This window comes from Schistocerca piceifrons, chromosome X (genome assembly GCF_021461385.2).
Source record: "Schistocerca piceifrons isolate TAMUIC-IGC-003096 chromosome X, iqSchPice1.1, whole genome shotgun sequence".
In the NCBI taxonomy this organism is placed as follows: Eukaryota; Metazoa; Arthropoda; class Insecta; order Orthoptera; family Acrididae; genus Schistocerca; species Schistocerca piceifrons.
The window spans coordinates 721,829,063-721,843,470 of record NC_060149.1 but is presented as its reverse complement, the minus strand read 5'-3'; the positions used below and the strand labels follow the sequence as shown (position 1 = coordinate 721,843,470).

General features: G+C 41.3%; 1 protein-coding gene across 1 annotated transcript in view; it reads right to left on the bottom strand.

Moving 5' to 3' along the window:
- Positions 1-2,445: 2,445 nt before the first annotated feature.
- LOC124722674 (protein tipE) overlaps positions 2,446-14,408 on the bottom strand; it is a 512,209-nt gene continuing 500,246 nt past the window's right edge. Inside the window, exon 3 of the mRNA XM_047247818.1 lies at positions 2,446-3,175. Within this exon, the coding sequence (XP_047103774.1) occupies positions 3,124-3,175 (52 nt within the window). The 3' untranslated portion in view covers positions 2,446-3,123. The remainder of the gene's footprint in view (positions 3,176-14,408) is intronic.

Below are 14,408 nucleotides of genomic sequence, written 5' to 3'. Positions count from 1 at the left end.
GCTTCTACCTTACGAATGACCAGCCATATCACAGATATAGTGGATTGTATTGCTGAGCCATTGAACAAGCTCCACCTTTATGCTCCACTCCTATGGAATTATTCACTAGCACCAAAGAATCTGGGAACCCCAATAATTCATCATTTCACCCTATTCTTAGTCGTGTTTCAGGGAAATCAACTGCCTCTTTACTTCTCTTGTAGTAATATTGAATTATTTCTCTTTAACTAGCCCCAGAAAAAATATTTTCTTCTGCATGTATCAGGATGTGGTGACTGAGGTGATAATTAATTAAACAAAAATACGTAGTTAATACTCGGAATGTCTTCTTTCATACGTGATGAACACAAGAAAGAATACAGACACATAGAATATGTGATATTGTTTTCTTGTAGGAAATGGGTATTGATTTAAAAATAGACATTTAAGCAGAAGTTACTGTTCAGGGTAAAACATACACCACTTACTAATCAATGACTGATTGCAGAGTGTAAAATTGTCACTTCGTAAAACTGATTTATTACTACTGAAAAATACGCTTACAGCTTTTACAAAACTGATATAGAAACGTTTTGTACTAATGTGTATGCCATATGTAATAAGTTTCAGTGTGTAATTCGACTCTTTTGTGAAGGAATAAACAGAATGTGCTACACAGGGAATCAAAGCACGTCTGTTGCTGATTGTAACTGCTGACATTTATTCTACACCTGCCATACTTATAAATTGAGTGGTATGATATGAATAAGCCGCTGTCAGAGCTACAGAGAGAATAAAGGAAATAAGTTGCTTTAAAATTGAAATGAAGCATAGAAATTTAAAGCTCTTTATTCAGATTTCACGACATACATACATACATATATTCTGCTGGCTAAAATACATTATACAACGTTTACATATAGCCATTTAATTAAAAGGTAACATCTCTATGATTCTCAAATATTATATAAGTGTCACATATAATTCTTTCTTTTGAAGATAACATCTATATATTTTTGAAACATAGACATTCATAACATGCAAATATTACACATAGATAATAATTATTACATAGCGATGCCTTCAGGACACCTGAAATCATTACAATGGTGACTTTTACTCACAAAAAACAAAGAAAATAATAATAACGGATGAAATACCGGTAGGCCTCGTTTAAATTCTGTTTAGAACGTAGCGTTCGTTTACAGATAGGACATTTTAGTTAACTTTATAATATCCTTTTTAATATCCTGCAATAGGAGAGATGAGTGTTTTCATATAGAAAGCCGTAACAGAATAGATGAGTAGATATTATCTGCTTCGCTGACATGCTTCGTATTAATGCATTCAAATAATTCTAAAAATGTACAAATACATACCGATATTTATAACAGACAATAAAAATAAGACATTTATAATTAACGAAAAGTATTTATGCTTGCAAAACTACTCAATGTTCTTACTGAATCATTGCATCAAAAAAATGACATGAGTGAAGACGGTGTAAGTCAGTTCTTTTTTGTATATGACTTATAAATAATCTGTCATAGATTCGTTAATTACAGAATACGGGATCGGATGTTTGTAATTAGGCTTCAGCAAAAATTAGCATCCAGAAATAAATATTTGCATGGCATAATCTGACGAAATACAGTAGTTTTTCTTAGTTCTCTTGAAACATTCCATCTGAATTATACATGTACAAAAATAAAAAGTGGATTAATACTGTATGCTCTTTCTCAATCCTACACTTCTTCTCGCTATTCAATTTGCGCTACATTTCTCATAGAATTCTTTCATTGTGCGTTAGGACAAGGTCATGGTCCTTCCTCTGAGGTAATAACTTCACAATCCTGGAGGAAACTGTACTCATATCCAAGCATGGCATACAGATCGATCTTATTTCTACAAAGATATTGTCGTTTGCACCAAATATACGCCTACAGTATAATTACTGCAAAATTCCTCATGACAATATATATATACATATACATATGTTAGTTTTATGCACCATTGTTACAGGATTAAATGGCATCTTCGCACATTTATATTGCGAGTCACATCTACAGATATACATAAATAGAATATTTAATACTATTTTAAAAGCATTACAAAATATTTCAGAACCGCAAGCCAATAACTTAATTCAGTCATCTACCACATATACTTCTTTATATACGAAATTTTTTTTTCCATTCTAGTCTACGTCTAAATATCTTTATTACTATGAGACTATTTATCATAATATATGTAGTACTTCTCAGCATATTTTTCTTACATATAAAATCTAGATGCATATGTAAACAGAATATTAAATCCTGTATGATATATATGTATATTTGGATAACAAACCATAAAATATTTCAAACATAATTTCCATTTATGGAATCCCATCAGTTAATAAATAGATTTATTCAGAGAACTTTTCTACTTCTACATATTCATTTTGTTTTTATTTATTTATTTATTTCTGGGATTGTCCATAATAATATATAGATTAATATGCATGACACCTTAGCTATACATGGGTTCTGGGACATATAAATAGAACATTCAGCTATGTGATACACTTTTCTACTGTGTGGCTTTACCACATCATAAACATTTCCTAACTTTAACCACTTACAATAATAGATCAGTTAAACAGATACATCTTTGTGTAATATTTTTGTTATGTACATATGTACGTTATGTAGCAGCTCTCTTAACGAATAAAAGAAACGTAACTTGCGTTACGATACAAATAGCTTCAGTGAGAATCAGGTTATCACTGAAGAACACAGAGAAAAAGAAAATTCCAAAAGTTCAGTATTTACTTTCAATGGGTGACACTACTGTTATCAGCGCACGACACTGGAAATGGGAAAAAAATGATGTGTTATGTGTCGACCACATATTAACTTGTAGAATACGTGGAAACAGCAAATGGAGGTGATGTCGATTGGCACTTAATGATGATAGTGCCATCACCTTCGGTTACTTTCTCTTGGTTTAAAGTTGTTCACTGTTATATTTACAGTACTTTGATGCAAGCATTTACTTGAAAGGTCATGATTCTGAGAGGCGTACAAAAGGTGTAAGAGGCCGCCTTTTATTCTTGATAGGACAAATCTTAGTCGGTAGACGCCGCCGGCTACAGCCACCTTACGGATGTGAGGACAGCATGCCCACGTTCGAAGGTGACCGGTGGCATTCACTGAAACAGATAATGCCAGAGGTTAGGTTCGCAGTTATTCACAAAAATTCACTATAAAATTAGCCCAGAAAATATTCCATGTCCTCAAAGACAGGCAATTCAACTTACATCATCCAAAACTGCGGCAGATGAAATTGTTGCCACTATTAAGGTGCTTGAAATACTTTCCAGGCCAATTTTATTTTGTCCATTCTATATAAAGACTTATGAACGTAACATCAGACTTAATATAAAATATCGTACAATTCGTAATGCCTTTTACCGTGGGCTGGATCGTCTTGTAACCACTGAATAGGTAATGTTTCGAATGTACACACAAATTAACAAATAAACTGTGCAGGATGATTTCGTGATGATGGTACAAATTGTCATGGATGGTAGATTAGGGTAAATGTATCAATTTGGGGCAAGAGATCCTGGTCCGGAAATGACCGAGTCGAAAGTTGTAAGCGAAAATCGTTCTGTTGCCTCCGACAGTGGATCTCTTCTACTGCAAGCTTACTGCTTTCCATATTTTTGGAGAGGGTAGTACGGACTAGAACAATAAAACCTGTCTACAAAAACAGGCTATAAAACAGACATCTTAAGAGCCATGAGCACTTCTTTAGTAAAAGAGATGTGTTTCACAATAGCAAAGGTGAACGAGTGTTCATAGCTTTTCTGGTCATGTTTACTGGACTTTTTCGCTTGTTTTGATGCGTACCACCACCTCCAAAATATGTAAGCAAAGGGCTTCCAGCGGAGTAGGTCCACACTCGGATGTAGCGGAACGATTTTCGCTTATAACTTTCGACTCGATCGTTTCCAGAGCAGGGTCCCAGACCTCAGATTGATACATTTACTCTACAAGTTTTTAACATCGTAACTGAATCATTACGCAAATTTAGCAATCAAATAAGTCTAAAAATGCATAAATACGTATCGATATTTATAACAGGCAATAAAAATAAGTCATGTATAATTAATGAAAAGTATTTATGCCTGAAAAACTACTCAATGTTCGCTACTTTAAAGTTATAGAAGAACTGAGTGGGAGAGTACTTTGGTGACCAACAAAAGTGCTTCAGACATGGTGCTTGGCGTCTATATTTTTCGGGTGAAGATAAGCAGTCGGTGCCCACACAACTACCGAGATCTGAGCATTGAGCATCTTAAAAGACTATAAGATAGCTACTATGGACTCGCTGATAAAACAAAGTAAGGATCATACGTGATGGAGTTAATTCCGACTGATGTTATTCAACGTCGCAGATATGGTAAACATGAAACTTCAGATAAAATCAGGCGTCAGGGCAGTGGACACTATCGTTTGCCTGACGGAAAGGGTAAGCACTTAAAGGTATGTAGAGGAAATTTATACAATAGCTTTCCACATTTCTCACAAAGCAGTTAAAGTTCTCACTGAGTAAAGAAAATAGCAGACATGACCCATGTTGTAGCACGAGGAGGTAACAAACCTTTTAAACTGAGTGAAGAATTAAGGTTATCTAGTAAAGAGAACATCGAATTATTTCCATTGGTAGGAGTTCATCACAGCCGAAAAAGGTGCAGTAATAAGTTTTTGATCCCTAATTTGAGCATAAACAGAATGTTGATGGTTACAAGGAGAAAAACGTTGGTACTGGCATCACCTGCAGGGATTACTAGAGCATATTCACAAAAGAATATCCTCATCTACGCCTTGGGAGGCCAAGAACAAATATTTGTTCACGTTGTGAGCAGTTAAGCTCTCAGATGAAAACTGCTTCTAATTCCGATAAAGGAATATGTAAAACACAACTGATACTTCATCATCGTCAAGAATAACAGGCACAAGAACACATGAGAAACGACATACTTGAATGTTAGATACCGTGAAATAACAAACTTATTGCAGTGAACATATAGCAAATAATATTTCTACAACAATGACGCATTCACAGACGTTTTATTCTAGGCAGCTGTCCATCTATAATACACTCCTGGAAATTGAAATAAGAACACCGTGAATTCATTGTCCCAGGAAGGGGAAACTTTATTGACACATTCCTGGGGTCAGATACATCACATGATCACACTGACAAAACCATAGGCACATAGACACAGGCAACAGAGCATGCACAATGTCGGCACTAGTACAGTGTATATCCACCTTTCGCAGCAATGCAGGCTGCTATTCTCCCATGGAGACGATCGTAGAGATGCTGGATGTAGTCCTGTGGAACGGCTTGCCATGCCATTTCCACCTGGCGCCTCAGTTGGACCAGCGTTCGTGCTGGACGTGCAGACCGCGTGAGACGACGCTTCATCCAGTCCCAAATATGCTCAATGGGGGACAGATCCGGAGATCTTGCTGGCCAGGGTAGTTGACTTACACCTTCTAGAGCACGTTGGGTGGCACGGGATACATGCGGACGTGCATTGTCCTGTTGGAACAGCAAGTTCCCTTGCCGGTCTAGGAATGGTAGAACGATGGGTTCGATGACGGTTTGGATGTACCGTGCACTATTCAGTGTACCCTCGACGATCACCAGTGGTGTACGGCCAGTGTAGGAGATCGCTCCCCACACCATGATGCCGGGTGTTGGCCCTGTGTGCCTCGGTCGTATGCAGTCCTGATTGTGGCGCTCACCTGCACGGCGCCAAACACGCATACGACCATCATTGGCACCAAGGCAGAAGCGACTCTCATCGCTGAAGACGACACGTCTCCATTCGTCCCTCCATTCACGCCTGTCGCGACACCACTGGAGGCGGGCTGCACGATGTTGGGGCGTGAGCGGAAGACGGCCTAACGGTGTGCGGGACCGTAGCCCAGCTTCATGGAGACGGTTGCGAATGGTCCTCGCCGACACCCCAGGAGCAACAGTGTCCCTAATTTGCTGGGAAGTGGCGGTGCGGTCCCCTACGGCACTGCGTAGGATCCTACGGTCTTGGCGTGCATCCGTGCGTCGCTGCGGTCCGGTCCCAGGTCGACGGGCACGTGCACCTTCCGCCGACCACTGGCGACAACATCGATGTACTGTGGAGACCTCACGCCCCACGTGTTGAGCAATTCGGCGATACGTCCACCCGGCCTCCCGCATGCCCACTATACGCCCTCGCTCAAAGTCTGTCAACTGCACATACGGTTCACGTCCACGCTGTCGCGGCATGCTACCAGTGTTAAAGACTGCGATGGAGCTCCGTATGCCACGGCAAACTAGCTGACACTGACGGCGGCGGTGCACAAATGCTGCGCAACTAGCGCCATTCGACGGCCAACACCGCGGTTCCTGGTGTGCCAATACCGCGGTTCCTGGTGTGCCCGCTGTGCCGTGCGTGTGATCATTGCTTGTACAGCCCTCTCGCAGTGTCCGGAGCAAGTATGGTGGGTCTGACACACCGGTGTCAATGTGTTCTTTTTTCCATTTCCGGGAGTGTATTTGCCTCCATGAGTGTAATACAGTCAATAGCTACATTTGTCTTTGGACTGAGACTACTGTTGGTAGTGAAGGAAATGAAATGGGTTCGGTATTGTTACCATTATTAAGCAACTACTTTGGAGAACAGACTCATTTGAAGCTTTGGCGCGACAACTGCGTCGGTCAAAATAAGAGTCTGACGACCCTAATGACAACTATATTTCTCGTAGCAACTCACAAAATTCGGACTCTTTAGTTCGTTGGGGTTTGCTGTTTTGGAGAAAATGAAGGCAGTCATGAAGACTTACGTACCAGAAGACGTCAAGAAGATGACTGAGAAATTTCAACGTCATAAACATATTGAGACTGCAACAATCGGCAGGACTGATATCAAGGACATTCCTTCAGTGAGTCCATTGATGCTCAGTATTACTAAAATGAAGATCAGTAATATACCCCAGATCTATGTTGAGGATGGACTTCAAGAACGTAACTTGATAAAATTAAAGGAATCTCACAATCACCTCAGACCTTGGGAAGACGTTCGTGTTTTTGTAAAGGTGTTAAATGTACATATTACTGCAGCAATGGTATATCTGAAATTCAGAGAAGCAGGGAAAATAATCTTGAAAAACTGGAAAAACTTGAAAATATTGTATGCCCCCATACATTCCAGAAGAAGCATAAGGCTTTTCTCTGTACGTTATTAATAACGCAAGCCAATGCTAAAGACTATTGTTTAAGTAGAATATGATCAAAAGTATCCGGAGACCCCCAAAAACATACGTTTTTCATATTAGGTGCATTATGCTGCCTCCTGCTTCCAGGTACTCCATATCAGAGACCCCAGTAGTCATTAGACATCGTGAAAGAGCAGAATGTGGCGCTCCACAGAACTCACGGATTTCGAACTTGGTCAGGTGATTGGATGTCACTTGTGTCATACGTCTGCACGCGAGATTTTCACACTCCTAAACATCCCTAGGTTCCCTGTTTCCCATGTGCTAGTGAAGTGAAAACGTGATGGGACACGTACAGCACAGAAGTGTACATGTCGACCTCGTCTGTTGACTGACACAGACCGCCAACAGTTGACGAGGGTCGTAATGTGCAATAGGCAGACATGTACAAAGGATTTCCACACTGCATCAGGATCAACTGCAAGTACTATGACAGTTAGGTGGGAGATGAGAAAACTTGGATTTCATGGTCGAGCGTCTGCTCATAAGCCACACATCACGCCAGTAAATGCTAAACGACGTCTTGCTTGGTGTAAGGAGCGTAAACATTGGACGATTGAACAGTGTAAAAACCTTGTGTGGAGTGACGAAGTACAGTACACAATGTGGCGATCTGATGGCAGGGTGTGGGTATGGCGAATGCCAGGTGAACGTCATCTTCCAGCATATGTAGTGCCAACAGTAAAATTCAGAGGCGGTGGTGTTATGGTGTGGTCGTGTTTTTCATGGAGGGGGATTGCACACTTTGTTGTTTTGCGTGGTACAATCACTGCACAGGCTTACATTGATGTTTTAAGCATCTTCTTGCTTCTCCCTGCTGAAGAGCAATTCCGGGATGGTGATTGCATCTTTAAACACGATCGAGCACCTGTTCATAATGCACGGCCTGTGGTGGACTGGTTATACGACAATAACATCCCTGTAACGGACTGACCTGTACAAAGTCCTGACCTGAATCCTATAGAACACCTTTGGGATGTTTAGGAACGCTGAATTTGTGCCAGGCCTCACCGACCGACATCGATACCTTTCCTCAGTGCAGCACTCCGTAAAGAATGGGCTGCCATTTCCCAAGAAACCTTCCAGCACCTGATTGAACATATGCCTACGAGAGTGGAGGCTGTCATCAAGGTTAAGGGTGCGCCAACACCATGTTGAATTCCAGCATTACTGAGCGAGGGCACCACGAACTTGTAAGTCGTTTTCAGCCAGGTGTCCGAATACTTTTGATCAGGCAGTGTACGTTGAAACACAGAATATGAGTAGAAGGGGGTACAGTACACAAAACTGAAGAAAAATTAAATAATACCGTCACAACTTCAGAACCTTATGCTCACCACACATATGATATACAAATCTGGCATATCCTGCTGGTGCGTGAATGGTGTTATCACTTCACAATCCGGTTGCAAAAACTTATCCACAAAATTCAACCGTGTTTAGTCATTAGCATTAATAGCCAGTTCTGGATACACCACAAATTTGGCAAGATTGTGACTCTCATTCAACAAAACTTCCCAAACATCATATATGTGACAGTAAAAGAAAGAGTACTGCGGAGCTCTAATAGGAAAGAAATCCACAGACATCTCCAGAATCCCATAGTCACGAAGCACGTCACTGCTGGTTAGTATACATGTGAATAGTCATAAGACGCCTGAAGGGAACTAATCTTGGTAGCAGTTAACCAACTAAACGCGAGAATGATAAGAATTCACATACAATAAATCAAAATTTCCGGTGAAGCTACGTAATACACATACGAAGTCTCCGGATTTGGCTAAATGGTGTAGATTCCTGCAAGGGTAAGTAATCTAAAGGCTACAGATATCTTAAAAATTGAGGCTACATGATCAGTTACAAACAAGCGTTACCCTATCAGTCAATTTTCAGGAAAGATTTTCTGATAACAAAAGTGTCTCAGAAATTTCAATGAGAACAATAGTGCTTTAGCAAGCGTAATGGGATATTCACCAAAAATTTTCTCAATGAAACGGAGAATAGGTTTTAACCTCGAATAAGTTTGTGTTAATGAGTATACGTGTAATCAGCCTCATCTATTAGACGGAGCTCGTGCAAGACAATTTTACTTAGAAGTCGCTTGACCAGTGTCGGCGAATAAATACGGTATTCCAGTGCCTGTGTTGTTCCGAGTTACGATGCAATGTTCCCTCGGACACGCATTATAAATAACAAAGGCCCTGTAATACCGTATTTTTTGGATATAGTGTTATATTGATGATCTTCAGACCCGTTTGTAACTTTACAGAAGTGGTATTTTAATAATATACCCTACATGAATGTCTCACATATACTTTTCAGTACCTTTTTCTTATTTTCTACAAATCACGATTTGGGCACTTGGACCCGTATAAAACTAAAAGCATCATTTATTAAATGCCATAGACAGTTGAAAGAATTCAACACATAAACAAATATCGGAGGAGAGAGAAATATGTCTACTTTTATTTGATGATACGTCAACTCTCTCTGAGCAAAAACCAGAAAATGTGCAATTATATAATCATACACGTTTCGTCTTTTTAGTAAAAATAGTTGCCGGTGCTGGCTGGTACTCTGTTTTCGATTTCAGGAAGTGTCGTCTGCTTGCACGTTGCTGAGGTATTCCTCCATTTTGCACTGTCGTTTTCCGCCGAGTCTCATAATGGTGTAAGCCCTACACATTTCTTTATGTGAAACTGACGCAGCAGGGAACCACAACTGTTTTTTGCGACCTCCTGACATCATCATAGTGATCCTGGTCAATCGCGTGACAAATTTAGTTAACTAAAAGTACACGACCTCAGAGTTTGCCAGTAAATACTGCTACTGCTGTATTCAATCACGCGTATTATCAAGAAATGTGTAACGCTGCAAAACAACGTGAGAGTAGGCAAGAAACGTCAGTGCCAAAATTGTGCAAATATGAAATACGACACAATACAGCACAAATTATGTTCGTTTGCATACTCCTGACTAAACGTGTCTCTGAACAACAGAATGGCTCTATATTTTGTCGTATTTCACGTCAAGAAATGTGTAGTGCTGCGGACAAACCTGAGCGTGGTCAAAACACATCAGTTCGAAACGAGGGAGTGCCCCAAAAATATGCAAACAAACAACATTTCCTGATGCAACTCAAAATCGGCTTTAAAATACCACCATTGGCCTTGTTTTACAAAGCGCGCATTTTATTGTTGTCGCAAAGATGGAATTTAAATACCAGTAATAACCGTAAAGCACCTACGGAGGCTATTTACACTTTCCATTGCAGAGACTTACACAAAGTGAAACAGAAATATGAAGATAATGTCAGGGGAATTGTGGATATCGATAAAAGAAAAAATTCTTAGTCAAACAGCCTATATATTCTGGAGCTATGTGCATGTGTGTCTTACGCATCATGTTAGATAAGCTACACTATGCTACAAATAAATACAGTTATTTATTTCAGTAAGCCAAACAAATAGACTGCTGCTAATTTGTACACCATGTGTCTCCAGATAAATTTTTGCTACACTCATAATGACGTCGATGATGACGAAACGCTAAATTCAAAAGTTACATCCTGCTCTTTAAAGGACAGCTTAGAAACTGTTCAAAGTGTCTACCTCGACTCTAATTACGTTCATTATATCATCACGTTTGTGACATCACATAGAGGTATGCATTTAATTTACTCGAAAGTAACGATTATTAGCACGATCTTTATCTCTGAGTAATGAACAGGGATGTAACGTATTGCTCGCTGTACTCCTCATCGTGTGAACAAAATCAGGAATCACCGTAACAGATGCTTGCTCGAAACGGCCTCTGCAAGCTCAATGTACTACCGTTGTTTCCCGTTTATATGCACAGATAGGGCAGACGGAAAGGCATCGCCACTTTTCTCAGATACGTAAACAAAAAAAAGTCAGATTTAAGGTGTGTTATGAAAGTTACTGATGTACTGCCTGTCTAAAATATCTTTACAGGAGACACACACTACAACTAACTGCGTGTGATCTGAAGTGTCCGGTGTGGCCGAGCGGTTCTAGACGCTACAGTCTGGAATCGTGCGACCGCTACCGTCACAGGTTCGAATCCTGCCTCGGGCATGGATGTGTGTGATGTCCTTAGGTTAGTTAGGTTTAAGTAGTTCTTGTATCTCTTTGATATATGTACATTGAAGCGCCAAAGAAACTGGTATAAGCATGCGTATTCAAATACAGAGATAAGTAAACAGGTAGAATACGGCGTTGCGATCGGCAACGCCTGTATAACACAGCAAATGTCTGATGCAGTTGTTGGATCGGTTACTGCTGCTACAATGGCAGGTTATCAAGCTTTATGTGACTTTGAACGTGGTATTGTAGTCGGAACACTAGCGATAGGACACAGCATCTCCGAGGTAGCGATGAAGTGGCGATTTTCCCGTACGACCATTTGACGAGTGTACCGTGAATATCAGGAATCCGGTAAAACATCAGATCTCCTACATCGCTGCGGCAGGAAAAAGGTCCTGCAAGAACGGGACCAACGACGAGCTAAGAGAATCGTTTAACGTGACAGAAGGGCAACCCTTCTGCACATTGCTCCAGATTTCAATAATGAGCCATCAGCAAGTGTCAGCATGCGAACCATTTATCAATATGAGTTTCGGAGCCGAAGGCCCACTCGTGTACCCTTCATGACTGCACGACACAAAGTTTTACACCTCGCCTAGGCCCGTCAACACCGACATTGGGCTGTTGATGACTGGAAACATGTGGCCTGGTCGGACGAGTTTCATTTGAAATTGTATCGAGCGGACGGACGTGTACGGGTATAGAGACAACCTCATGAGTCCATCGACCCTGCTTGCAAGCAAGGGACTGTTCAAGCTGGTGGAGGCTCTGTGATGGTGTGGGTCATGTGCAATTGGAGTGATATGGGACCCCTGATACGTCTAGATACGACTCTAACAGGCGGCACAGTGAAAGCATCCTGTCTGATCACCTGCATCCATTCATGTCCATTGTGTATTCCGACTGACTTGGGCAATTCCGGCAGGACAATGAGACACCCCACACGCCCAAAATCGCTACAGAGTGGCTCCAGGCACACTCTTCTGAGTTTAGACACTTCCGCTGGTCACCAGACTTCTCAGACGTGAACATGATTGAGCATATCTGGGATGCCTTATAACGTGCTGTTCAGAAGACATCTCTACCCCTTCGTAAACTTACGGATTTAAGGACAGCCGTGGAGGATTTTTGGTGTCAGATCCCTCCAGCGCTATTTCAGACATTAGTCGAGTGCATGCCACGCCGCGTTGCGACACTTCTGCGTGGTCGCGGGGGTCCTGCACGATATTAGGCAAGTGTACCAGCTTTTTGGCTCCTCAGTGTAACTTGGTAATCTAACGTGATACAGACCCAACACGCCTTACAGTTATATTAGTAGACTGTCAGTTTCGTGAATCCGAACTGAATTTATTCAAAGAACTGCATTACGGAAGCCCCCAAAGCAGTTGTCATTACAACAACTCCTAGGTTTTCTGTAATATCGTTCTTCAGATACATTGAAGCTTGGCAGCACTGACTGCAGAAAATGAATTTATATCATTAGGATTTATTTTAAACTCCAACATTTTTAAATGTTTCAAATGGCTCTGATCACTATGAAACTTAACTTCTGAGGTCATCAGTCCCCTAGAACTTAAAAAAAAAATTCTTTTTTATCAAAACCATTATAATTATGCAAATTAACCCACTACCTTACTACATTAGTGGGTCCTAACATTTATACATTTTTATTGAAATGTTGCAGCTAGTTTAGTATTAGTTGGTGAGCTACAGTTAATATTAATATTAATAACAATGGACATCTAATACCTACATATACTATTTATTTCCTATTGCTATAACTAATTTAATTTGTATGTGTATTCTGCAGCGTCACATATGTGCCAGTAAAGATATAAACCTACTTGCATTTGCCTTGCTCTTCGAGCTAACCCCGAAGAGCATGCCCCTGGCACTGGGCAGGCCTCGATGTTAATTCGCTGCAGTCCCTATCTTAATTTCCTATAACTAAGTCCTACAAACTAACTTATCCTACGTCAGATCCGGTGTGTGTCACGATCGGTGGTTGTTCCCTACTCCCCCTAGTCCTGCACGTGGCGGATTCCAACTTAGATGTAGTCGGCCAGTCCACGCACAGGCGGCATGGGAATAGGGCTCCTGGACGCAAATGGTGGTTATTGTATCTCACCTAAATACTCAATGAGAACTTTTCGAGATACCTCGTTAGCCAAGGTGTTTAAGGTCTGAAATGTTCCCTCTTGTTTGAGTAGTTGGTATGTGTCGCGGTTGGGTAGTCTGTCTCGTAGTGTGTTGGCAACATCACTGAAGAGGGGACATTCGTAAACTACATGCTCGGGTGTACCCTCCGGATCACCACAGTCACACGCTGGTGTTGCCCTCTTCCCAAATCGACATAAATAAGTCGGGTAGGGTCCATGGCCAGTGAGAAAGTGGATCAACCCTCGCGTAGGCTCGAAGTACTTCAGTCCAAGTCGTTCCCTGACATCAGGTAGGAACTGGAAGGTTCTTCGTCCCGTCTCTTCTGCCTCCCAAGTCTCCTGCCAGAGCTCCTCCCCTCTTTTCCTTATCTCTCTCTTATCCCCCACTCTAATACCCATAATATCAGCAATCTTTTCATAATTTCCCTTCTTGGCCCAATACCATGCCGCCTGCTCTCTTATCTTTATGTCTAGGGGGCAGAGCCCCATTATGGCTAATAGGCCCCCCCCCCCCCCCCAGAGATGTTCTATAGGCGCCTACTGCTCTTAGTACCATACTTCTCTGGACCCTTCTCACGGCCATGGCGGTCACAACCCTCGTGAGCCTGTGCGCCCAGACTCCCGAGCCATAGCCCGCAACTGAGGTTAAAATACTATTGTGATAGAGTCTGATTAAGTGTGGAGGAAGAGGAAATCTTTTGTGACCTATTGAAATGAGATTATTTAGTATCTGAAGGGCTCTTTGGGTGACAGTATCAATGTGTTTTCCGAAGTTCCACCTCTCATCAATAACTCCCAGGTAGCGTGTCTCTCGTCGTCGGAGAACTGGTGAACCGTCTATTCTT